The following is a 26,621-nucleotide window of genomic DNA, read 5'->3' on the forward strand; positions in this document are numbered from 1 at the left end:
GAAATGAATTCTGAACTCTATAGAGGCACAAAGTAGAGTTCAATCCCTCTGCAAATGGCACAAATTAGTAGGTAGGCATATGAGGGAGGTTTCCGATTCCCTAAGGCAGCTGTGCTGAGTGAATTTGGCCTGTTTTTCCCAGGCTTGAAGAACACAGACTCTTTTTTATGGCTTCATTTTGCGATGTTAGTCAAATTGGGGCCTGGAGGCAGGAGATAGCCCATAAAGGCCCATTCTAGCGCTCCAATTCAATCATCAGAAGAGAGACGTGGGTGGCTCCTATATTCAGGAAAGCCACATTTAAAGTATCTCCCATAAGGCTGATCTTATAGTATTTCAAAGCCTTCCTTTTAAACATATTCCATAGGCATTTCGATCTTTGTTTTTACGGTGCTATTTATAATATGCAAATTCTAGGACAAGGATAAGCACAGGTTTGAATTATAAACCCTTGTGGATAGGAACTGACACCAATCCAATCCTAACACACTTTGACCATGTTAGCAATGCCAAGAGTCCCGCTGAAGGGACTCTATAGTTGCCACTATTGTTATCCTCAAAGCCTTAGAAAATTGTCTCTAAACTCTATCTTTTGGGGAAAATATAATCTGACTTTTTAGGAAATAGTAGATTCATATCACAATAGATTTATCCAGAATATTGAAGAATTTTTATAATCTAGAAGTACAAGTACAAGTCTAAATAAGTGTTAAAAAGAAAATTTGTTGGGATCCCTGGGTGGCTCAGTGGTTTGGCGCCTGCCTTTGGCTCAGGGCGTGATCCTGGAGAGCCAGGATCGAGTCCCACATCGGGCTTCCTGCATGGAGCCCAGTTCTCCCTCTGCCTGTGTCTCTGCCTCTCTGTGTCTCTCGTGAAAAAAAATAAATAAAATCTTAAAAAAAAAGAAAGAAAATTTGTCTAGACTACTACCATGAATTGTCTAAAAAATAATTAATAAAATCATCAGAGATGTTTATGATAATTATTTTAAATCGGTTCATTAAAATATTTTTTTAATTTATAAATTCATGGCCTTGAAAGATAATGTCTGAAGGGCATCATTTTATGATAATAAGAGTGAAAAAGGTTGAAGGTTATCACCCCAAAACCAGTAGCTCTCGCCTGCTGTAAGACGGTGACAGATGAGGCTGTCAGGGTGGCAGATTCGTAGGCAGGTTGTTGAATTTTTCTTTCTACGGTAATCTTTCACATTTTGACAAATTCTTCCCTGTTTTGAGATGATTTAAACATACCGTTATGAAGCAGATCAGAGCTTTTAAATCAAAGTTGAAAACTGTCTCTGCTGCCAGGAGTACAAGTATGTGTAGTGAACATGTACATAAATAAATGGGGAAATTATGTGCACGTTTGAAAGCCTTTGCTTTCTGGCAATCTCCTCTGGAGAGGTAAAACAGTAGAAAAAAGAAGTTGGGAAAATGAAATTCTTGCCCAAATGTCATATTTCTCTTACTCCGTAAACTTTTGAGTCTGTTCATTCTGCCTGAGTTTCTCATCGCTGGAAATGGAAGTTCCATGTGGGCAGGAATCACCATCTGGTTTTTTCACCAATATATCCAATCATCCAGAAAGTGCCGGGCACATAGCAGGCCCTTGATTTATATTTATTGAATAAACCAGTTCATGAAATGAGATTAATCATAACAGCCTCTCTGTATTTAGGTTGAATGCTTTATGAGGTGGAGGACATAGGAGACTAAGGAACCTGAACTCCCTTGTTAAAAGATTCTTATATAAATTCAAAGTGATAGTGTAGTCCCTTTTCTCTCATTGTGTAGCCTTCCAAATCAAAATCATCTCTGAAGGCAGCAGCAGTTGACATCTACCAGAAGTAGTATGACAGCAAGTTTCAGCCTTGTTTGGTTCCCTCAGGGTGGCTTTAGTTCTCTCTGTGAAATGGTGGTTAAGAGCCTGGACCTTGAAATAATGAACCCCAGCTTCACAACTGGTTATATGACTTTAGCAATGTTATTCAACCTTTGGTGACTTGGTTTCCTCACATGGAGACATGGGTAATATCAACCCAAGGAGATGTAAGGATAAAATGAGATAATTCATGTAAAATTCTTTGCATGGTCCAGCACTTGGGAAGTACTCCATAAGCTCCATAAACGTTAGCTTATATTACTCGTTGCTATCCAAGGATTTTTGCCTCATTTATTGTTTCTGCCTATTTTTCTACTTGAATGTGCATATTAGTTTAGAAACAAAGTACCACTAACTCAGTGACTTAGAACAACGAAAATTTCTTGTCTCAACAGTTCTGGAGACAAGATTGAAATCAACATGTTTGCAGAACTGTGCTTTCTATGAAAGCAGGGGCTTTCCTTGCATTTCCAGCTCCTGGTAGCCCTAGGCATCCCTTAGCTTTCTGCAGCATACTCCTAATCTCTGTTATCCATCTTCACACAGATTTCTCCCTTTGTCTCTTTACATCATCCCTCTCTGCATGTGAGTTTATATTTTCCCTCTTTATATGGACACCATTTGTACTGGATTAGCACCCACCCTGATGATCTCACCTCAACTTGATCACCTGTATAAGGACCTCGTTCCCTAATAAACTTACATCCTGGGGTATCGAGGGCTAGAACCTCAACAAATTGGTAGCAGTGGGAAGGAAATGACCCATAAGAGCATGATTCTATATTTTCCTCCTCAATTCAGTGTACTTCCTTCCCCAATGGAGAAGTGTCTATAATATGGCACCAGAGTGGGAGCTTTTAAGTTTGAGTGTAGCCTTGCCACTAACTACCTTCATTGAAAATACTCAAATTCTGCAAGTCTGGGCTACTTTATAAAATAGAAGGACCGGGTTAGATGGTGTCTAGCATGTCTTCCATCTCCAAAAGGTCATGTTTATAATGTGTGGCTCTTTCTCAACCACAGCGTGTATCTCAAACTTACACGATGTTCAATGCATCTTGGTGGCCTTGTAACTAATAATAAAGGTTCTGATGTAGTTCATGACCATTGTCAATCATCTCAGTATATACTTGTATTAAAATCCCACTGTCTGCAATGCTTTAGTGGGGTTCTTACCAAATCAAAGCTTTGTTAGATCTAGGTTGTAAAAATGTCTAAATAGTGCCACTGAGCCTTTTTATGTGAGTTTTTATTGCTTTGTGAAATTTTCTAAAATTTGTAAATAGACATTTTTCTATGCCAAATGCCCCTGATATCAAAATAAGATCCAGAATATAAGAGTTTGTAGTGTAGTGTGCCTTTTCTGATTAGACTATGATGCAACTCTCGTGAAAACCATAAAACCAAAACTTAAGACGTTAGGGAAAATAAAATTAAATCCTGCCACTGACTCATAGACTGTTGGCAACTTTCCTGAAAGTTTGCTTAGACTACCATTACAGAGGGCTTAAAAGTCTACTCTACTACAGCTAGAAGAAAATTCAAGAAAGGAAATAGAAATCTATGCCAGCTCTCAGATACAACATCTTTAGTGTCTCCTAGCCAAAAAGGGTTGACTGTAGATTCAATATCATCAAATGGCACTTTCTAATTCTTCACCTCATCTGAAACCTGCTGCCCTAGGTGTTCACTGAATTGTTTCTTTCTCTTCCAGCCTCCTCCATCCTCAAAAGAGAGAAGCGGCTAAGGACAAAGAATGTGCATTTCAGTTGTGTCACCGTGTACTACTTCACCAGGAGGCAAGGCTTCACGAGCGTGCCCAGTCAAGGGGGCAGCACCCTGGGCATGTCCAGCCGCCATAACAGCGTGCGCCAGTACACTCTTGGTGAATTTGCAAGAGAGCAAGAGAGGCTCCACCGGGAGATGTTGAGAGAACACCTCAGGGAGGAAAAACTGAACTCTTTAAAACTAAAGGTAAAAAAGCATTAGGAACTCACTTTTTGCAAAACCTTGTATCCTTACCTTGATTTGGTTGAATTATCTGTTTTCATACTTGTTACATACTTTCATACTTTTCATACTTCGTGGACCAAGCTGGACATTTTACACAACAGACTACCTGCCTGCCGAGGCTTTTTTTTTTCTTTTAAGCGAAAACAGTAATGTCTTCACTGAAAGCTATGTGGAAAGCCTATCTGACATCATTTAGTTATTCATTCAATAAATATTTGTTATTGAGTACCACCAGGTCATAGAGCCTATGCTTGGGCTGGGGCCAACTGGTATCAAAAATAGATGTGATCCCTTCTCTTCTGGAACTTTTATATTAATAGGAAAGAAAAATATCAATCATGTAGACAAAATAGAATCATAGCTTCATTAAGTGCTATAAAGGAGATTTGCAAAGGCTGTGAAAGTATGTAACAGGGCATTGGTGTGGTCCAGAGGCCAAGGAAGGCGTCTTCAAGGAAGTGACAACTGAATGGAAATCCGAACAACTAACTAGGCCAAAGGGTTGGCAAGAGTGGTTCAGGCAACAGGAAGAGCCAGAACTGCCTTGTGCTGGAGGAGGAAGCATAGTGAGTACTAGTGTGGCTGGAACAGAGTCTACTTCATGAAGTAGACTATACATGGAGGAGGCAGGACGAGACTTTGTAGACCATGTTAAGGCACCTTTTTTTCTCTTCATCTAAGACCATCAAAAGTCATCTGAGAGTTTTGGGCATTGGGGTCAGGGTAGTAGAATAATATGATCGGGTTCATCCTATGCTGTGAGAATAGTTTTGGGGTAAGGGCTGCCATGCTTAAGGGTGGGGGAGCATACAGGATTAACCAGTTAAGAGGCTATCGCAGTAGTCCAGGAGAAGGATGATGGTGAGTTAGATAGACTGATGATAGGAGAGATGAAGAGAAATGGACAGAGGAAGAAGTTTCGAGAGTAAAGTCAACAGCTCTTGGTGACAGGCTGGTTTTGAAAGGAAAAGAGGGCTGGGCTTGGAAAGAAGATACAACCCAAGAGATTGCTGGGAAAGGCAAGGCTTCATTCCAGGTGAATCAGTGGCTAACCTGGCTAGAAACTGCTGAAGAAGAAGTGTCTGAGGAAGAAGCTGACTAAAGAACCAGCCAAAGCCTCGAATTGTGCAAAACATACCATTGCTATGACCAAACTGCATTTGACCTAACCACTGCAAAAAGTCATTCTGCTGTAATGTTTTCACAATATTTAAAGCAGAAGCACATCAGTTAGTGTTTCCCTTTGCATAAGGATTTTTTTGTAGTGTAATGTCTTAATCATAGTCTACCATCAAATATTTTAGGAGTATCTTTAATGTTTAGATAGTATTTTAGTAGCATGTGATAATTACATCCTAAATCTTCCAGCAGGCAAGGACCGTCTTTGCTGCCGGTTACTGTAGGCTGTTTGAAGTTAGAAGATTGAACAGCAATACTGGATACTGTAGAAATGCACTTTTCTCAGGAATATTGTGTTGTTGCAATATTTGATTATCCATTTGGTTGTTACAGAAAAATTCTTAACTGTGGTTACTTGTTGCTGTAATAGTATATTGCCTGTATTTCTACCTCCCGTAATAGGATTTATGTGCTAGATTTTAATATCCTTGAACCTGGGCAAGCGCAAAAGTCTTTTTAAAAGAAACATGGTTTACTTGCACAAAACTGATCAATTTTGAGAGACCATTCCTGCCCTTGACGTGGTTTTGTGGGTGTGGAACAAATGGTAATGATTTGAATTGGTCCCTCTTATTATAGTATTGAAGTTAAGTCTACATAATTTATCAAATTATGTTCTTGCCCTGATCTTATTTACTTGTATCTATCAATGAACATTGTGATACTTAGAGGGAAAAAAAAAAAGGAGGAGTCAAGAATGATTCCTGGATTTCTGGCTTACACAAATGAACAGGTTGTGGGTAATAGTAGCTTTCTCTATGAGGATATGGCAAGGAATCCAGGAAGAGGAGTAGGGTGGGCCTGGGATTGGAAGGGAAGGGATAGATAATGAGATTATTTTTGAACATACTGATTTTGGAGAGGCTTTTGAGTTAGTAAAGAGATGTCAGAGATGTGTCCAGGCCATATTAGAGATTAAGTGGAGAGAAACACAGCTCAGAAAACATCAACCAAAGACAATCTTTAAACATGTACTGCTCCATCAGCCTATCAAAATATAGGAATGCTCTCCCACTATTATGGGACAAAGGAAATGTTTTTTAGGTAATCCAGGATACTTAACATGAAGAGCCTCTTATTAAATCGCTGAAGCACCAATGAGCACACCTGTGTTACGTGTAACTCTAGTTCCCAGTACAAAGTCAGACAGCAGAGGTGTGCCGTGTGTTTTAAAATACCTTGTTTTTATGTATTTTGCAATTTATGTATCTGCCTTGCTCCCAATTGTATAAGAAGGCCATTGCTTAAATTAAGCGAGGCACAATCTAGCCTAGAGCTTATCTCATATTTCCTTTGGTGATATTTTTGACAAATTTCATTGGAAGTCTCTTAAGATTTTTTTGGTAGCAGCCCACTGTTATTATTGTTTTCCTGATTGCTTTGCATATAGCTTATTTTAATAATAAGTCTTAGATTTGCTTTTGAAATCTGCCCTCTACCTTTCTAAACCACTGTAAACCAACTCTATGCCCTACTCAAAGAACAAAGTCATTCCCAATCAAATATTGGCAAAACAATAGTAATGGCCGCCATTCATTAAGTGATTTTTATTTGCCAGGCATTTGGTAAACATCATTCAATTTAATCTTAACAAAGACCCAGTGGGATAAGTAAATTATTGGACCATGTGTGCTGAAGAAAAAGAAACTCGATGTTAAACACTGACTCACTCAATAGAAAACTGGTTATATTATCCTGTTACTTCTTATTCTAAAATTAATTGATTATCCCCCCTAGGCATTGGGAAAGCCAATCTCTGTACCTATAGGGAGTCATACCTTTCTGAGGTTTGGTACTGTGTACAGTGGTTTTTAGCAGCTGGGAGACTATAATTCTGAGAACCAAAAGATTTATTGTGGCGAACTTTGAGGCACATTATACATGTGATGAATGTTGGGAGAGCCACACACCTACAGGAACCTTCCATATCAGGCAGTAATATATTCTGATACTGTAATTTGTATTCAGCGACTTTTATGCTTTTTCTTTAATAAGCTGCAGAAGAAAAGAAGAACCAAAAAGAAAGAAAGAAAGAAAGAAAGAAAGAAAGAAAGAAAGAAAGAAAGAAAGAAAGAATTCTCCTATTGATTCATCTTTTATTTTTAATCGTACTTAGTGTTGGAAGTTGGAGAGGCAGTCATGGCTCGGTTTGTCATTGATAAGTGAAAACACGCAACTTCCCTTTTTGGTGAAGATGTAAACAGAAGACATTTGGATATCATTGCTCCTTTCAAATGAATACCAAGCAAAAAGATAATGGGATTCTAAGGTGTCTGATTTTAGCCTCTCTGTGTTGAAAATATTTAGAAACTCAGAAACATGTCACACGAACCTAATAAAAGATCATAGCAATGCGGACCAGTTTGCTTTAAAAAAAAATCTGAGAAGACCGAATGAAGAAACAGTTGTATATTTTTTTAAAGATTTTTTTAAATTTACATATTCATGATAGATGGGGGGCGGGGGGGCAGAGACACAGGCAGAGGGAGAAGCAGGCTCCATGCCAGGAGCCCAACGCGGGACTCGATCCCGGGACTCCAGGTTCACACCCTGGGCCAAAGGCAGGCGCTAAACCGCTGAGCCACCCAGGGGGATCCCCAACAGTTGTATATTTTAATTATAATTCCTCTATTATATTAACTTTTAAGATTTTTAAAATATCATTGACTATACTTATCTAGGGTTTAGCTATCCAAAATCTAAAATTAGCTTCCAAAAACATTCGCTATCCAAAAATATCACTCTGATACTTAAAAATTTGACTTTTAATGTAACATTTGTCTTGAAATACTAATACCTCTGGAGTAAGTAATAAAATAAATGTAGCTAAATTGATTCCATTATTTTGACTGGGGCAGCAGGAGGTTTGCTGGCACAGAACAGGGTCAAAAGAGGAAAGCAAGGATTGTACAAACTTCTCCACTTTGGCTTTGGCTGGAGGTGGTCCTCTGTGAGTGGCAGTGAGCTTTCTATGGAGTAAGAGAGAGAAGACAACTTCTGACAAGACAAACACTTTCCAAAGCCCTCCCCATGGAGACCAGCCGCAACACCACAGGAAACCCACTGGATGTGGAACCGAGTCATTTCCCTTTTCCTTATTTGAGAACCAACAGCCCAGAACAGTAAGGAGAAGTTCCTCTTTCCACTGTGCCTCCAAGTCTTCCCAGGGCATTTCACTAGGTTCCAAATAGAGAGCCTGCCTCTGTAATGGCACCCCTTCTGATGCTGCCTTTCAGTGAAAGATTTGTAGACAGAAACATACACCACACACTTCTTGAAACAAACTACACACACACTACACACTTTGGAAACAAGTAAGAATAGGAATTTAGTTTTTCACTGTAAAATCGCTTCTTATTTCGAAATCCATCTCTTAATCAAATTATGAGCTAGCCACATTGGGAAATAATATATCCAATTAGATGTGTAGAAAAAAAAAATCCAATTCTATTTGGGCTCTCAGGTGTCTTTTTTGTTGATGGTGTTGGTGCTCCAAACAATGTCACAAAACAATCAATAGAGAAAGCTAAATGAATAAAATTCTTGTTCCTAGAAGAAATAACTAGCTTTAGATTTCTGAATTACAGAGAGTATCCGTTTTGCCTGTCAAGCCCATTCAAACATGTCATACTCTTCACAGTAATCAAGGCGGTCATCTTAATACTGTACTCTTTTCCAAATTAAGTGCTTAGATTTCATCATCTGCACCACATTGTTGAACAATTACATTAGCCTTTATTCCCATTTCTCATGTATCTGCAAAATGCATTAGGCAGCCATTTATGTTTCAAAGAGCCTTGGCATTCCAATTGCCTCTGGGTTGTATCTTACTGGATTCTACTACCTTGTTCTAAGAAATTTAATTTAGCTTTCACAGCTTTGACTGGCTTTCCTTCTCAATGTTTTTTCAATCTTGATTGTTCTTTTTCTCCTTTCTGAGATCAAAGGACTGTCTGCACTCTGGTACCACTTCCAATTACTTCCCAGAATTAGTTTTCTCAATCCTTCAGTCACATGTTCCTTGAGTAATGCTTGGTTGTTTGCACTCTCTCTTTATTAAAAAAAAAAAAAAAAAATGCCAGGTGGTAACTCTTCCTTTAATGATCAACCCTTTAAAAATCTCTACCTAAATTTTCTTCACCTGAAATCTTACCCTTATGGTTGTGCTTTATTCACTTAGTGACTCACCCATACAACATAATTCTCCACCTTAACCTCTAGCCCTGTTCCTTATATCTCTTAAACAGTCTTGTGATTTACTAACTTCTAGGTAAATATCCTAAATGCTCTCGAAAATATAAAGGATTATGAGAAATGGTTGCCACAGGCTATTATCTCAAATCTATGTTTCCAAACTTTTGGATGTGTCTTTAACTAATTCATCATACTATAATTCTTTATCAGACAGATCAGAGTCTGCTGGTCATGGTATTTTTTACCTCCATTTATCCCTACAGAACTTCTCTGTTAGACTCTGTACAGCTTGCTCAAGAGCACAGGTAGTGCCAGTGCTTCCAGAATGTATACCTAAATGGAGGCCTGCTCCAACACCAAATGAAAAACAGAAAAAATACACCTGATCAAAGCGATGGAGACTGAGAGACTGGGCTACAGCCCTGGGCAAATGCAATATATTTAAGAATATGTTCTTTCAAAATATTGCTGGTATTTAATTTTAATAGAACAATTAAGCATATGTAATCTCTACATCCTTCCTATGCAATATACATTGATCCTCTGGGGTTCAGGAGAAATCAATTGAACTGATTCTCCTGATTAAACTATGGGGTGCATCCAGTGGTGTGCTCCAGCCAGCTCACAAAAGTTGCTCACTAAAGTGTATTGTGCATATATTCTCCCAATGGTAGCTTGAAATCAGCCATGAGGACACTATTTACACCATAGGACTTGACAAACACAACGTGTTAGAACCTTTTATTTTTTTTCCAGTGACATCCTTGTTAAATATTTACCAGTACACTGTTGGATTTATTTGGCTTAGTAGCCACCACTGAAAGAAACAATGTTGGTGTAAACCAGAGGGAGGATAACAGAACGTATGAAGGTTTATACATCTTATATGTTGATATTATCATCCTTTTTGGTGACTTTAGTGGTGGTACATAAGCCACAGACACATTGTAAATTCAGGTTGTTGAAGTTCTTAGAAGCTGACAAAACAATCAAATCTTCCTGGTTCTTTGAGGGCATAATTAAATTGGTTCCAGTTTGCCACCTGTAGTTAACAAGTAATGAGCAGAAGAATTATAAGATTTGACTGAATATCAAAATAATATGGATATTTTTCTTCAGTTTGCCAGAGAATTAGTGACTAGATTGTCTATCTAACTCATACCACAAAACCATGTCCTCTACAAAGCCACTTACTACACATCTTTCATGACCCAGAGAATACTGCTTTTTGAGAGAGCCAATTCTATTTATCCAGCTGTAATTGTTAGAGAGTTCTTCTTTACATTGACTAGTATGCTGCCATCTAATTATATCTTTTGACCCTAGTCCTGCCTTCAAGGTAAACAGAATAAATCCTGCTCCTGTTCTCCAAACTCCAAGTGTTTGAAAGCAATGGTGATGGATATGCCAATATTTGACAAGCGGGTTATGTGGGCTCCATGTGTTGCTGTTCTTTTTTTTTTAATTATTTTTTATTGGAGTTTGATTTGCCAACATATAGCATAACACCCAGTGCTCATCCCGTCAAGTGCCCCCCTCAGTGCCCATCACCCAGTCATCCCATCCCCCTGCCCACCTCCCCTTCCACTTTCCCTTGTTCCTTTCCCAGAGTTAGGAGTTTCTCATGTTCTGTCTCCCTCACTGATATTTCCCACTCATTTTCCCTCCTTTCCCCTTTAATCCTTTTCACTATTTTTTATATTCCCCAAATGAATGAGACCATATAATGTTTGTCCTTCTCCGATTGACTTACTTCACTGAGCATAATACCCTCCAGTTCCCTCCACGTTGAAGCAAATGGTGGGTATTTGTCATTTCTAATGGTTGAGTAATATTCCATTGTATACATAAACCACATCTTCTTTATCCATTCATCTTTCGATGGACACCGAGGCTCCTTCCACAGTTTGGCTATCGTGGCCATTGCTGCTATAAACGTCGGGGTGCAGGTGTCCCGGTGTTTCACTGCATCTGTATCTTTGGGGTAAATCCCCAGCAGTGCAATTGCTGGGTCATAGGGCAGGTCTATTTTTAACTCTTTGAGGAACCTCCACATAGTTTCCCAGAGTGGCTGCACCAGTTCACATTCCCACCAACAGTGCAAGAGGGTTCCCCTTTCTCCACATCCTCTCCAACATTTGTTGTTTCCTGCCTTGTTAATTTTCCCCATTCTCACTGGTGTGAGGTGGTATCTCATTGTGGTTTTGATTGTATTTCCCTGATGGCAAGTGATGCGGAGCATTTTCTCATGTGCATGTTGGCCATGTCTATGTCTTCCTCTGTGAGATTTCTCTTCATGTCTTTTGCCCATTTCATGATTGGATTGTTTGTTTCTTTGCTGTTGAGTTTCATAAGTTCTTTATGGATCTTGGAAACTAGCCCTTTATCTGATAGGTCATTTGCAAATATCTTCTCCCATTCTGTAGGTTGTCTTTTGGTTTTGTTGACTGTTTCTTTTGCTGTGCAGAAGCTTTTTATCTTAAGTCCCAATAATTCATTTTTGCTTTTGTTGCTCTTGCCTTCATAGATGTATCTTGCAAGAAGTGGCTGTGGCCATGTTCAAAAAGGGTGTTGCCTGTGTTCTCCTCTAGGATTTTGATGGATTCTTGTCTCACATTTAGATCTTTCACCCATTTTGAGTTTATCTTTGTGTATGGTGAAAGAGAATGGTCTAGTTTCATTCTTCTGCATGTGGCTGTCCATATGTGTTGCTGTTCTATGAGATTAGACATCCTTAGTTCTTCCCACTAATCCTCCCAGGGTGTGGTTTTCTGACATTTTCACTCCAGTTACATTCCCTGGATACAATGCTGTTTGTTAATGTCTACCTCGAAACATGGTATTTGATCTGGATCTTGTACTCTAGATGGGATGTATCCACGGTGTATAGGAATATGTTACGTTATCCTCCTCACCCCCCTGCCTTAAGTTGTAGATGCTCTATCCTTGAGTACATACTAAAGGTACGGGAGCTTTTTGGATCTTGATGAGTTTGTTTGTTCATATTAAGTAAGTAAAAGAGCAACAACAAAAAGCAGGCAAACAAACAAAGCCCGGTAAGTCAGGTCAGCATCATCAAAACTTTGTACATCTCTAGGCAAGAATCCTCTTTAGTGTGGGACATGACATACAGAGCAATCAATAAAGTTTATTCTTTAATTTAAATAAACCTGATCTTGTCATCCTCCAATGTGATAATCCCACCTCTCAGTCTTCATCCATGCTTTGATTTAAAAACTATATTTAACAAGACAGGATCAAGTTCAGGATATCCTCTCAGAGTAGTGATCCTCAGGGGGACAGGGGGACTTTCTTCTTTACCCATCCCACCATGACCTCTGCTGATACTTGTTGGTATTTGTGCCACACCCCTCTTCCCAGGCTCACTGGTGTGCAAAAGAGCTGAGCATCCCTGTTATTAGAGACATTTTCAACTGTTCAAATAACTAAAAATCCACATATCCAACCATACTCTTATTAATGAGTTTGCATTTTGCCCTTCATGGAAAGAACATACAAAATTTTGTCCGAGCATCTTAGGACTAGAGTGGTTTTCTAGTTAGTTGTGTTCCATGGGGTCAGAGTTCTCTGTACCTTACTTCCGCTTTTATCTATTTTATAGCTTGAGGTTCTGCACGGGGTTCAATATGAAAAGTAGACATTCTCTCTTTAGTGAACTCAAGCAATAACTCCAGTAGTCACTACTCTCTTTCTTCAAATGTACAAAGACCATTTGTTTAAATCATCTTTTCTAGAATATTACCTGCAATTAATTTTCCTTTTTAAACAATTCACTCCCATGTTGACCATCTTTTGATTCCTTTCCCCATAGTGCTTCACACATGTTAGACTGAACAACTATAGCTTCACACTTTTTCTTTGCTCGAGAGCATGAATGGCCTGGACCTGGAGATTCTCACATGAAGCAGCTGAGTACTATCTCACTCTTTCCCCACCTTTTGTTGTATGTTAAATCCTTACTAACTGGGCGGCCCCTGTGGCGCAGCGGTTTAGCACCACCTGCAGCCCAGGGTGCGATCCTGGAGACCGGGATCGAGTCCCACGTCGGGCTCCTTGCATGGAGCCTGCCTGTGTCTCTGCCTCTCTCTCTCTCTCTCTCTCTCTCTCTCTGTGTGTGTGTGTGTTTCTCATGAATAAAAAAAATTAATTAATTAAAAAAAATCCTTACTAACATATCCATTCTCCCATTTCTGGTTTGAAGGTTTTCTCCTTGAGAGAGACTGTAGAATCAGAATAGGAACTAAATAATCCTTCTCTGTGTCTGTCCTTCCATTTCACTGATCTATCATTTCCTTTTCCCTGCCACTTCTATAACTTGCACATATATTTTGTTCCCTTACTGCATTGTATCATATTTATTGCGTGATCATCTCTCCACCAGGCTGGAAGCTCTTTAGATGACGAATTGTTATACATCTGTAAATCCTGACACCTAGTACAATGGCTGGCAGTATAGCATAGTGCTTAAGCATTCATTCATTCATTCATTCACTCATTCGTTTATTCAAAAATATTTATTAAGCAATTGCTGTCAGACTGCAATTAGCAAAGTGCCTGGGGATAAAGAGGTGAACAAGCCTGACTTGGTCTCTGTCTCAGTGTGTGCACATTATGTTGGGGGAAATATACATGAAGCTAATCTCCAAAACTAATATATTATCACAAACTTAGGCAGCATAGTCTGCTAATTAACTGCAGGCCAGGGTAAATGAGTCAAAAGTCATCTGAGAAAGTTTAACAGTGGTAGCTATCGCTTAGACTAGCTTCTTCTACTGGCATCTCCATTAGAAAGTCCGCCACCACACGCTCACAGATTAGGTACCAAAGAAATGTCCTGTATCTTTAGCTTGCTTCCTCTTTTCTTCTTTTCTGAGCTTTTGTTCTCTGTGTCTGAATCATATTTTTCATTTCTGAATGAGCTAAGTCTAAGGAAGCTTGTACTGCTCTTTTGTCTGCTACCCTATAGCACTGAGATCAGCTCTTGGAATGTGGCTGCAACCATATCCTTTTTTTCTTATGTACAGGGTTCCTCTAAGTATTCCTACTCTAAACTGGTCTCAAGAACCTGGCTTTAGCTTTGAGGTCAAATAGACCTGAGTTTGATTCTCAGTACAAACACTAGCTAGACTTTGGTAAATTATCTTCTCAAGGCTCCAATGTTCTCAACTATTAAAAACATACTTCATAAGACTATTGTACAAATTAGATGAGATAATTTATATAAAGTATGGAGCCCACTGACTGGTTTTCAATATACGGTAGCTTGGGTCTTTCTTAACATCATTATCATCACTGCAATAGGCAGTAATCAGTGTTTGTGGAATTGAATTATTTTCACATCCTTATTTCTTTCCATTATTATATTCACATATGTTAATAACTTGGTAATAACCAGGAGACATTATTACTAAGAGTACCTTTTAACTCCCAAATGGGAGTGTTTTTGTTTTTGTGGGTTTTTGTCTTGTCTTTGCACTTTGAATCTACATTTTCAGTAGTGTTTCCCTCTCTATAATCACTTGGCATTGAAATAGTCCTTTCAGGTACTTAATTCACCCAAAATTTCATCTGTTTGGAATTCATCCCCACATGACATGGCGAAAAAAAAAAAAAGGCAGGGGATTGAATGCTGACTTTCATTTGAACCCCCCTTGCCTAAGACTTGACCTAGAGCAGTCTGAGAATCATTCCTCTAATGTATCCTATCCTTCAAGTGTATTTAGATGGGTAAATTGGGCTTGGGAACTATTTGTTCATACTTATCAGCACGAATCAGACAGATTTGCAAAATTAAGATGTTTGAATTCTGTCTACCTAAAGAAAGTTAAAATCCTTTCAATTGTAGAATGAGTCTGGACAAGTTTACCCAGTGACTTAAGAACTAAGTCTCATCTTAATTATTCTTGGAACAAAGCTAGCAAATACATGTACATGTGCACACACATGCAAACACACACACACACTCTAGAGTCCTTGACCTTGAGATCCTTCCAATATAATATAAATCAATGTACACAAATTTGGGATAAATCTAAAATAAGATAAAGATTATTTAATCAAATCATGAGTTAGGTCATTACTTATCACCTCTAAGGTGATTAAGGCAGAGGAACAGAGGAGCTATTCCCTAGAGGTCTACTATTTATTTACTTTTTGTTCCTTGCTTATGGACCAAGACAGGAAGGGATCCTGTACAAGTCCAGTCCTCTGAATAATTTGTAGGCCAATAAAAGCACCAGGCTCTGTTCCATGTCAGACCTTTGAAATTGTATTGTTGCTGAGAGTGAAATCCTTCTGTCTGCACTTGTTCATCTCACGGCTACTCAGTCTTCAGAGTTAAGTTTACATGTGGAAGTCTTCTTCATCACCCCACCACCAGCACCCCCTCTAGGTGCCCTGTGCTCATTCTCAGCTTGGAAAGCCCTTTGAACTGGATTAAAATGACTAGATTCCTCACCTCTTTAATCCATTGAGATCAGCACCTGTATCTTGTGCACTGACATACCTAATACTTGTATACAAAGTAAACACAAAGGCTATTCAACATATTTTAATATATAAAAGCCATATATATGTATTATCATGGCAATTAAGAGCACATGCTGCAGAGTCAGATATCTAAGGCCGTGACTTGGTGCCCACCCTTACTGCTTGTGATCTTGGACAAGTTATTTACCACCCAGTGCCTCTGTTTCATCATCAGTTAAATGAGTAAAATGCTAATATCTACCTAATGAGATTTTTGTGATGTTTAATGAAGGTAAAGTGCTTAGAGTAGCGCTGGGCACCGAGCAAAAATTGCTCTTATTCGTATTGTTAATCTCCTCTCACTTCTCTCCCACTTCTCTTTCATCCTCACCTCCAACCTCTCTTTTTACACACATACGTGCACAGAAACAAAAGCAGGGGTCAGGGCCAGCATTATTCGGTAGTTTACCACAGTGTAATTAAGCCACATTTTGGCAAGTTTTTTCTTAGCTCTTGGAAAGGCAACGTTACATTGGGGAAAGAGCGCAGAACTAGAAATGGTCCATGTCACAGATAGTCTTGTCTCTGTCTCAAAAAAGAAGCATTCCTTTGAATGTGCTCATTACTCTGTATGCATTTTTTTTAATGAACAGAAGAGGTTTTTAGATACATCGTGTTTAATTCCACAGAAGGATTCCAGCATGACATTGCCTGCCATCAGAAACGTGGAACTTTGAGATACAGGGAAAAGCATAGGGGTCAGGGAATTAGGTTCTAGAAGTGTGTTTTGGAGAGGTCACAGTTAATCTGGGCCTCATTACTGCATAAAATAAGGAGGCTGCATCCGATAAACTAAAGCCTGAAAATTCAATGGATCTATTTTGAGATAGAGAAAAGACATTTAAAGGTAACACTCCTGTTGACAGAGAGAAATGTTCTATATATGCAATGGAATCGTCTCCAGCCGTGAGAAGGAAGGATATCCTGCCGTTTGCGACAAATGGATGGACCGTGAGGGCATTACGCTAAGTGGAGTAAGTCAGACAGATAAAGATGAATGCGGTATGATAGCTCTTCTGTGTGGAACCTAAAAAAGCAGAACTCACAGAAATAGAGAGTAGAACAGTGGTTGCCGGGAGCTGGAAAATAAGGGAAATGGGGAGACGTTGGTCAAAGGTTATAAATTTCCAGTTGTAAAATGAATAAGTTCTGGAGATCTAATGTACAGCACGGTGATTGTGGCTCACAATTCTGTGTTTCACACTTGACCGTTGCCAAGAGAGTCCATCTGAAATGTTCCCATCACAAAAAAGAAGTGGGAATTATGTGCTATGATGGAGATGTCAGCTAACGCTAGTGGTAATCATGATGCAATATCCAAGGGCATTAAATCAAAACACACCTCTTAAGCTTACACAATGTCATATGTCAATTATGTCTCAATAATGTTGGGGTTGGGGGGGAAAGAGATGTACAAAGTGAATACTCTTGTGAAGCTGGGTGATAGGTCCGGAAAAGTAGGCGAGGCAATCTTGAAGACTCCCTGGCTTCTCTGCACCAGGTCTTGAGAGCATGATGGACAGGAGTTGTGCCCCGAAATAGGGAGCTCACTGACTTTGTTCCCCATTGCTCTAATATGAGAAGATGCTTTTGAAAATAATCTATGCAATTCAACATTTTTATTTTATTTTAAAGATTGTATTTATTCATTTGAGGGAAAGAGAGCATACACATGAGCAAGGGGGGAAGAGACAGAGGGAGAAGGAGAGGCAGACGCCCCACTGAGCAGGGAGCCCGACGTGACATGGGGCTCTATTCCAGGACCTGAGGCAAAGGCAGGCACGCAACCATCTGAGCCACCCAGGTGTTCCTGTAATGCATCGATTTTAGAGAGCATTTAAACTCAGTAAGTTTGGCCTGGGGTTTTTTTGTTGGGTTTTTTTTTTTGTTTTTTTTTTTTTTTGTATATTCTTTTATTGGAGTTCGATTTGCCAACATATAGTATGTGGCTTGGATTTAAAAGAAACAAATGGGCACAGACCACAGGAGGGCCTGGGGAGGCAGAGAGTATCTCTCAATGGCTGCTTACCACACCAGAAACTGAGGAAGGGGAGAAAAGGCAACTGACCAGGATGAACTCAAATATTTCTAGTCTTCATTAAAAATGGCAGAGATAAGTAGCTCCTGGGTGGCTCGGTCCACTAAGCATCTGACTCTTGGTTTCATGATCTCGGGGTCATGAGATCAAGCCCCAAGTGGGGTGCTCAGCAGGGTATCTGCTTGAGAGTCTCTCTCCTTCTGCCTCTGCCTGCCCACCTCCACTGCTTAAGCACATTCTCTCTCTCTCTCTCTCTCTCTCTCTCTCTCTCTCTCAAGTAAAATAAATTAAAAAAACGGCAAGGATGATAGTGGAGAGGTGAGGAGAAAACCTTGCCAGATCTCTTCAATGTTAACGTGAGATTTTGAAATCTAGATTAGGGCCCCTGCAGGTTCCTAAACAAGAGTGAAAACAGTATGTAGCTCTGAGTGAAGAGCTTTTAGATTCTTAATTGAATTTTTATCTTGAAATGAAATTGTTTGTTGTAATTTAAATATGTGGGATAAGAATAAGAATAAGAGACTAAGATTGTATTTTTAAGAGCGCTTATATTTGGAATAAGCATCATCTATCTCTGTAACTTATTTGAGAAAGCTTCTTTTAAAATTTTTAGATGCCAACTGGTAATTCATATTCCCCTAACTATTTGCACTGATATGTTAGACAGCAGTCTTTTTCTTTTTTAAATCAAACCCTATTGATATAAAATGGAGGGCTTTTCGTCGTTTTGTGATGTTACCAGTTACATGAGGGAGCATTAGTATAGAACATGGAGATTAAGTAGGAAGGAAATATTAAAATGAATCGTGCTCACCAAGTCCTAGGTGTTCTACGTGAGCTGTGGAGTCAGACAAGGTTCACATAGACAGGCCAGGAATTAATGAAAACCAATCTAAATGCCACAGAAGTGACAAGATGGGAAAGGTAATGCCTCCTATTTGTTAATGCAGCTTTACCTATCGAGGAGGATTGAGTATGTGCTAGGCAATCGCACACGTGAATTTCTTAGGAAATCAGATCTTCACGGATAGATGCTTCTATCAGCAAATTAATTCTTAACAAAAATGATAACAGCAAGCAATCAAAGTAACATCCTAGTAGTTGGACATCACAGAAACATGGTAGCAGCTTAGCCAATACAGCATAAAGAAATGCCAACAAGGAAAATGCACTGCAGATCACACTGAGAAGCAAAACCCAATAAAGGGGAAGGCCCATTGTTGCCTGAACACAGATCTAAGCTCTGAAATATTTAAAAAATATATATAATTTAGTAGCTTTTGAACATGAAGTTCAGAGCCCATCTGTAAAATATTTAAATATACACTTGCTACTGTGTTGTTTCCTCTTCTTGAGGGTAAGGACCAGTGATCTATTTGTTTTCCAACATATTCAGAGTTTGTGGGGTTTGGTCAGTAAAAAGTATTTTTGTCTATATACTGGACTTTCTTCTCCTAAGATAAAAGAATGGTGTCTGATGTCATCAGAGTATTTTAACTGTGTAATAACTGAACCGTTATTAAGATGAAAAACAGCATGGGGGCACCTGGGTGGCTCAGTCAGTTAAGTGTCTGCCTTTAGCTCAGGTCACGATCTTGGGGATCCCTGCAAAATGGGAATCTGCTTCCCTACTCTTACCCTCGCCCATGGACTCTCTCTCTTTCCCTCTCAAATAAGTAAATTTTTAAAAATCGCATGGTAATAATTACAACTAATAAAGTTTGTCAAGTAACACATTTAAAATCAAAGAATCAAAGTAGCTTCTGTATTTGGAGTAAGCCCTTGCGGAGTTTCTGCATTTATTCGTGTGCTGCTTCTCCGGATACATTTCTCGCTGATAGAGAAAATGCCTCTTTTCCGAGTGCTTTTCTATGCAGGAAGCATAGTAAAGTGCTGGTACAACAGAAGTAAAATACTGATTCAGGGTTTACTGATGGATGAAATTAATTTAGAAAAGAAATATCAGTAGATGCAGAATAGTTAGGAGTAGACGAGCCATAGCCATGGACGAGCCACATGAGCTATGACGCAGGAGCCAGTGCTTTGGGCACAGGTTCACGTGAGCCCCTTTGGCGGTTGAGTTTATTGCTTGGGTGTCGGTTGGCAAGAGCCTGCCAGCCCTGCCCTCTCCTCCTTGCCTTTCTGGTAGCACCCTGACCTGACGGATTACTCCATATCAAGGCCTCGTTCTTGGAATGTTCTGCAGGGTAACCAGGTTTGTGACCCCAAAGCACAGCGCAGCACGATGTTATTTCCTCGTTCATGGCTTTGCTGGCGCCCAAGAGACAGAGTGGTTATTTCAAGGACAGTTTGCTGATTTAGGCGGCAGTGGCTTCTGCTAGGATGCTATCGCCTGGGAACAAGGACACGTCGACTCCACCATCAGAGCTGCCCATCGCGAACTGAGTCTAAAGATAGCTTTCACTGATGGGCAGCTGTAACCTTTGGCCTTTTGTCACATCGTGCTGGCTACCAACTCTAACGACTCTGGCTCCTTGCATTAGGAGGTTAAGAGTCCCAATTACATTTAAAAGCCTCTCATTTCGATGTCTTCCTTTTTCTTTCTGGTGACTTTTTTTTTTTTTTTTTTTTTTAGATTTTATTTATTTATGATAGACAGAGAGAGAGAGAGAGAGAGAGAGAGAGGCAGTGGGAGAGGCAGGCTCCATGCCAGGAGCCCAACGTGGGACTCGATCCCGGGACCCCAGGATCACACCCTGGGCCAAAGGCAGGCGCTAAACCGCTGAGCCACCCAGGGATCCCCCTTTCTCCTGACTTCTCCAAAGAGGAAGAGAAAAGGAAATAAAGTGACCCACAAACGCTATGGATTATGGGGACGTGGTGTTTTATGACTCCGTTTTGTTCTGCCAAGGGTAAGGGTAGGGATTTGAGGGCCCCGCCGACGCTAAGTCTGTTGGCCGCTTTGTGCTTCCAGATGACCAAGAATGGCACAGTGGAATCCGAAGAAGCTAGCACCCTTACCGTGGATGACATTTCGGATGATGATATTGATTTAGACAACACCGAGGTAGACGAGTACTTCTTCCTGCAACCGCTGCCGACGAAGAAAAGGAGAGCGCTGCTGCGGGCCTCTGGGGTGAAGAAGATTGACGTGGAAGAAAAGCATGAGCTGCGCGCCATCCGCCTGTCGCGGGAGGACTGTGGCTGCGACTGCCGAGTGTTCTGTGATCCAGAAACGTGTACCTGCAGCCTGGCGGGCATCAAGTGTCAGGTAAGGCTTTGCATGTCGAGGACTCCGGAGGTGGCACCTCCTACAGCACCTACAGCACCCCGCCTGTGACAGGTAAAGAAGCTTCTCACACACAGGAAGGCACTCTGGAGCAAGGCCAGGCCTGGGGTTCCAGCGGGGAGAAATAGTGAGTCAAGGACGTTTGTGGGTGTGCCCACAGGCTGACACACGCACGAGATGATGTGAGAGGCAGCCCAAGCTGTAGCTAAGCCCATCCGAAGGACTTCCCCCTGGATCGCTTTATTGTGCTCGCTTCTGGGGGGGTTTACAAGCACTCAGAGAGATGATGACACCTCTGACGTGTGAGATCGTGTCTTCTGGTCCATCCGTGGGGGACACGATGGTGAGAGGTTAGAGGTGGCACTACTGGTGGAAAAATTATGCGACTGGGACTTCAGAAAATGGAGTTCGACCCCTGGCTCTGCTTTCTGCCAGGTACGTGAAATAGGCAAGTCAGGTCAACTTTCTGGGCACCGTGTGCTTATCCCAAAAATGAAAGGGCTGGACTAGATCAGAGGTTGGCAAGCTATAGCTCACAGGACAAATCTGGCCGGCCACCTGTCTCCGTAAGTAACACGTTAGTGAGGCCCAGTCATTTTGTGTCTCTTTGTTTGCCTGTTGTGGTGTTGCCCATGACTGCTTTCATGCTTTCACAACAGCAATGAGTAGTCGCCAGAGACGCTGTATGGCCCACAAAGCCTAAAATATTTATTCTCTGGCCCTTTACCAAGAAAAAGAAGGAAAAGGAAAAGGGAAGAAAGAAAAAGAAAAAAGAGAAAGAGAGTTTACGAACCCCCAGACTAGGTGATTCTCAAGCCCCCGTACATCTCTATGATTTACACTCCATGATTAGTTAGGTGTTATTATTTTATGAGGAAACTTGCCTTTTTTTGACAAGGACAGCCCCTCGGGCAGGCAGAAAGAGAGGACAGTTCTGGAAAAGGGATGCATGAGTAAGAAAACAGCTATAGATTCTGGGTCCGCCCCCTGCCCCTACTTTTTCCTGAAACCAGGATGACTGCTGGAGTCTGCCCTCTTCTCTGGAGCAGAGGAAACTCCCTGCGCCTGGATAAGGTGGCAAGCGGCTCTTTGTGGGTGCCTGTGCTCTGGTGTGCATGCAGGGTAATCGGTAGCAGTCAGCAATTAGCAAATGTCTAAGGGGTGCCCTTGGATGGCTGGGAATACCACCTATCACCTGAGTGACGAGTTCAGTCCCATGACACTTGGTGAACCCAGACACTGTCAGCAGAGCCCAGTCGCTCTGATTCTGGGAGACTGAATCTGGGAGGCCTATGGCCTACTGGAGTGGAGAAGGGCAAGGGAGAGCCAGGCCCCCCCAAATGCATGGGTCCATCGGTCAGAGTCATAAATGTGTGCAACCGTCACAGTCCTGCAGGACACACGCAGGCGCCACGGACCAAGGATCCAAACAAATGAGAAGAAAACACAACGAGGACGAATTGTCAGGCCGCATGATCCAAAGCGGTGTCCATATGGACACGTCAGGCAGAAAAATTCATGTTAGAGTAAGCCAAGAAGCGGGGGGTGTGGCTGGTAGGCAAAATGTCAAATAACTTTGATTAAAAATAGTAGGTAGGGATGGGGGCAGTAAGCGTGTGTGGTTTAAAACTGGGCATGAGGAAAAAAAAAATTAAAAAAAAAAAAAAAAACTGGGCATGAGGGACGCCTGGGTGACTCATGGTTGAGTGTCTGTCTTCAGCTCAGGGCGTGATCCCGGGGTCCTGGGATCCAGTCCCACACGGGGCTCCTGCACGGAGCCTGCTTGTCCCTCTGCCTGTGTCTCTGCCTCTGTGCGTGTGTGTGTGTGTGTGTGTGTGTGTCTCTCATGAATAAATAAAGAATCTAAAAAAAAAAAAAAAAAAAAAAAAACCTGTGCATGTGAGCTGGCGTGCAGCAGAAGTGAGCCGGGCTTGGGGAATGGAGAGGCTTTAAAAAGACTCGAGGGGAAAAAAAAAAAAAAAAAAAAAAAAAAAGACGGGAGGGAAAGTACCAGGATGGAGAAGGAGGGGGGAACGGAGAACGAAGGCGGGGCGGGGGGGGGGGGGGGGTCGGTCCATGAGCTCGCACGCCCGCTGACAGCCATGGCTCCTTTCTCTTGAGTACAGATCTTGCAGCCAGGTTGCCTCTCGGGCTGGCAGGCTCCCCTTCCCCTCCGGGCGCCTGTGCGGGGGGGTGGCTGTCGCTGGTGGCGGCGCCGCTGGGGTCCGGCAGCCCAGGTCCCCGGGGCGCGGGGGAGGGGCGGGCGGGTCGGCCGGGGGGCGTGGCACGGGGCTAACTGTGTTCTTCCCTCCAAGGTGGATCGAATGTCTTTCCCGTGCGGCTGCACGAAAGAAGGATGTAGTAACACAGCAGGTAGAATTGAGTTTAATCCCATCCGTGTCCGGACTCACTTTTTGCACACGATAATGAAACTTGAACTGGAGAAGAGCCGGGAGCAGCAGATCCCGGCGCTGAACGGCTGCCACGCGGAGGCGAGCGCGCACGGCAGCGCCGTGGGCCCCGTGGCGCACTCGGTGGAATATTCCATCGCGGACAATTTCGAGATCGAAGCCGAGCCGCAGGCCGCCGTGCTGCACCTGCAGTCCGCCGAGGAGCTGGACTGCCAAGGAGAGGAGGAGGAGGAGGAGGAAGAGGAGGAGGAGGAGGAGGAAGAGGAGGAGGAGGAGGAGGACGGCAGCAGCTTCTGCAGCGGAGTCACCGACTCGAGCACCCAGAGCCTGGCGCCCAGTGAGTCGGAGGAGGAGGAGGAGGAGGAGGACGAGGAGGAGGAGGAGGACGAGGACGACAAAGGGGACAGCTTCGTGGACGGCCTGGGCGCGCACGCCGAGGTGGTGCCTCTGCCGTCGGTCCTGTGCTACTCCGACGGCGGCGCGGTGCACGAGGGCCCGGCCAAGGGCGCGTCCTTCTACGCCAGCTCCTCCACCCTCTACTACCAAATAGACAGCCACGTCCCGGGGCCGCCCGGCCCGGCCGCCGACGGCTACTCCGCCCGGGAGCCCGGGAAGGCCGGGGCCCTCTCGCTGGTGCCTTACAGCATGACGCCCGAGCAGTTCGCCGACTACGCCCGGCAGGCCGAGGAGGCCTACGGGCCCCCCCACTACCCGGCCGCCAGCCCCTCGGTCATCGTGTGCTGCTCGTCGGCCGACGACGGCGGCGTGCCCTGCACCAGCCTGTACCCCGACCGCAGGCCCAGCCACCCGCAGGTGGAATTCCACTCGTACTTGAAGGGGCCCCCCCCGGAAGGGTTCGTGTCCCCGTTGCACGGGGACGGCCACCTCCCCGAGCACCCCGCGGAGAAGCCTTTGAGTCTGGCCGACAAGAGCAGACTGCACGACGAGTGCATCACGTCCCCCGTGGTGGAGACGGTCCCCGTGTAGGCGCCCCGCGACCCCCCCCACCCCCCCGGGCCGGCCCCGCCCCGCCCCGCCCTCCTTCGAGGCGCCCCACCCCCTTGCATCCACCCGGCCCGCGGTTCTGCAAGCTGAGGACCAAGAACCCCCCCGGACCGCGGCGAATCTTCCAGACTGTATTTTGTTCTCTCCTTTCTAGCTACGTGTCGGTGGCTTTGCACAAATACAGTCTCTATGAGGATTTTAAAAGATTTCAGACCCTTTTGATAGAAAAATGCTAATTTAAAAAAAAAAAAAAAAAAGCCTATCTCACAGTTGCCTACCTGTCAAACTGTGTGAAACCTGCCAAGCTGTGTAGATCAGAGCTCCAAGTTTTGGATTATCGGGCCTGTGCAAGATTGTTAACTTAAGACTGGGAAATAATAAGATGTAGAGTCCTAATTTTCGATAAATCTGAAGATGATGGTGACTTTTTAAATGTAAAAGTACCTATTGTAAGAAAAAAAAAAGATTTAATCGTTCCATGTGTATTTTATTTATGGTAGTTAGAAGTCACGTTTTGATGAAAATGAACAGCAGCATGTTCTTTTAAGCTGAAGATGCATAGTTAGTACCACCGAGCATGCCCACATGGATTGCATCTGGAATCCATTCACGTTTTTATGATCATGACTGATCAGATTTGCAAATACTTTCTTAAGGGTGAAATAGGCCTATTTTTGCTATTTTGGACAAATAAATGAGTCTATATGTGCAGGTCCTTACACAGTTTTCTCTAAAGTTAAGAGTTAGGACAATCCTCCGGTGAGGGTCCAGTCACTGCCCTCCCTCAGTTGACTCCAGAGATGGAGGTAGAAGGAATTGCCTTTCTTTTTTAAACAGCATCATCTTGGTTCTTAGCTCGGACAGCACCTTTAAACTCTACTCCCCTACATCCAAATGCACTTTAGTGCCCCTTCTTGGTACCTTGTGAGGGGTGGGGACTGAGAACTCTTTGAGATGAAAAATTTAAAAAAAAGAAAAAAAAAAAGAAAAAAATTTTTAAATCTGTAACTATTATAAGGTTCATATAATTACTATAGAGGAATCATCCAATGATACTTTATGAAGGAAAAATGACCTTTTTTTTTTTCCTTCGCCACTCTGAAGACCTAACTCGGTAAAAGCAGAGGCAGAGGAAACGTGGAAGAGACACATCCTCAGCTACCAGCCTTTTCTACAGCGTGATCAATCCATCTCTACAAAACGAGTATAGAAGGAGATTTCCTTTTAGTGACTAGCTGATTGATTGAAGGGGGGGCCTCTACCCAAATACTCAACTAGGCCTTACTTTTCTGAAGCATTTTGATTTCTCTTGCCTGGGACAATTAGCAGAACAGTCCAGAATGCATTGAATACTTTTCGAATTACCTCACGTTCTCTTGTTAAAGGGGACAGATAGAAATAAAACATGCACTCCCCACCTTTAGATTATCTCTACTTGGTTCCTCGGAGGACTTCTAAGATCCCGTTTTCCTGTAAATTAATTTAGGTGACTCAATGGTATGTTCTATCTTCTTCCCCCCCACCCACCCACGCGATATGACTACGCTGAGTCCGTTTCATATTTTTGACCTTCCGTTGTTATATCATTTCACACTTTATGCCTCTTTGAAATGTGGACATGCCTTGCTATTCAGTGACTGCATCGCTAATTTTTATGTCTTTTAGACTTAGATTGTTTAGAAATATGGATATAAATATATTGTAGATCTCGATTCCTTAAAAAATACTATTTTATTTAATTGAACTAAAAAATGTTTGATCTAGAGAAAGTCCTCCAGTGGAAAAGTTTCTACTAAAACTTGATTTGGGGAAAACATGTTCACTCGGCAGCTCTTCCACTGTGCAGTTGGTTCCTGCCCTGTCTCTACCCCGCTCCCCGGGGCCAAATTTCTAACCGTGAATATTAACATTAAAGGAGCTTTGGGTTTGTCCTTATGGAAGTCGCAGTGATGAGGGCAGGGATGTTACTTTTGAATGATAAGCCCTTTGGGTTAACCCGATTGGGGTTTTGCTCAGATCTAGGTAGTGTAGCTCATATTGTTTACTAAGTTACACTTTTTAGTGCTGGATTTCCAAAATTGTTTCCCTTACCAATACA

General features: G+C 42.3%; 1 protein-coding gene across 3 annotated transcripts in view; it reads left to right on the forward strand.

Annotated features, from left to right (window-relative positions):
* Nucleotides 1-24,518, forward strand: part of CSRNP3 (cysteine and serine rich nuclear protein 3) — a 189,327-nt gene extending 164,809 nt beyond the window's left edge. For all 3 annotated transcript variants that reach the window (XM_038584502.1, XM_038584503.1, XM_038584504.1), the window contains 3 exons: nt 3,599-3,858; nt 20,793-21,089; nt 23,423-24,518. In XM_038584502.1, the coding sequence (XP_038440430.1) occupies nt 3,599-3,858; nt 20,793-21,089; nt 23,423-24,505 (1,640 nt within the window). In that variant the 3' untranslated portion in view covers nt 24,506-24,518. The remainder of the gene's footprint in view (nt 1-3,598; nt 3,859-20,792; nt 21,090-23,422) is intronic.
* Nucleotides 24,519-26,621: the final 2,103 nt, after the last annotated feature.

This window comes from Canis lupus, chromosome 36, assembly GCF_011100685.1.
Source record: "Canis lupus familiaris isolate Mischka breed German Shepherd chromosome 36, alternate assembly UU_Cfam_GSD_1.0, whole genome shotgun sequence".
NCBI classification, from domain to species: Eukaryota; Metazoa; Chordata; class Mammalia; order Carnivora; family Canidae; genus Canis; species Canis lupus.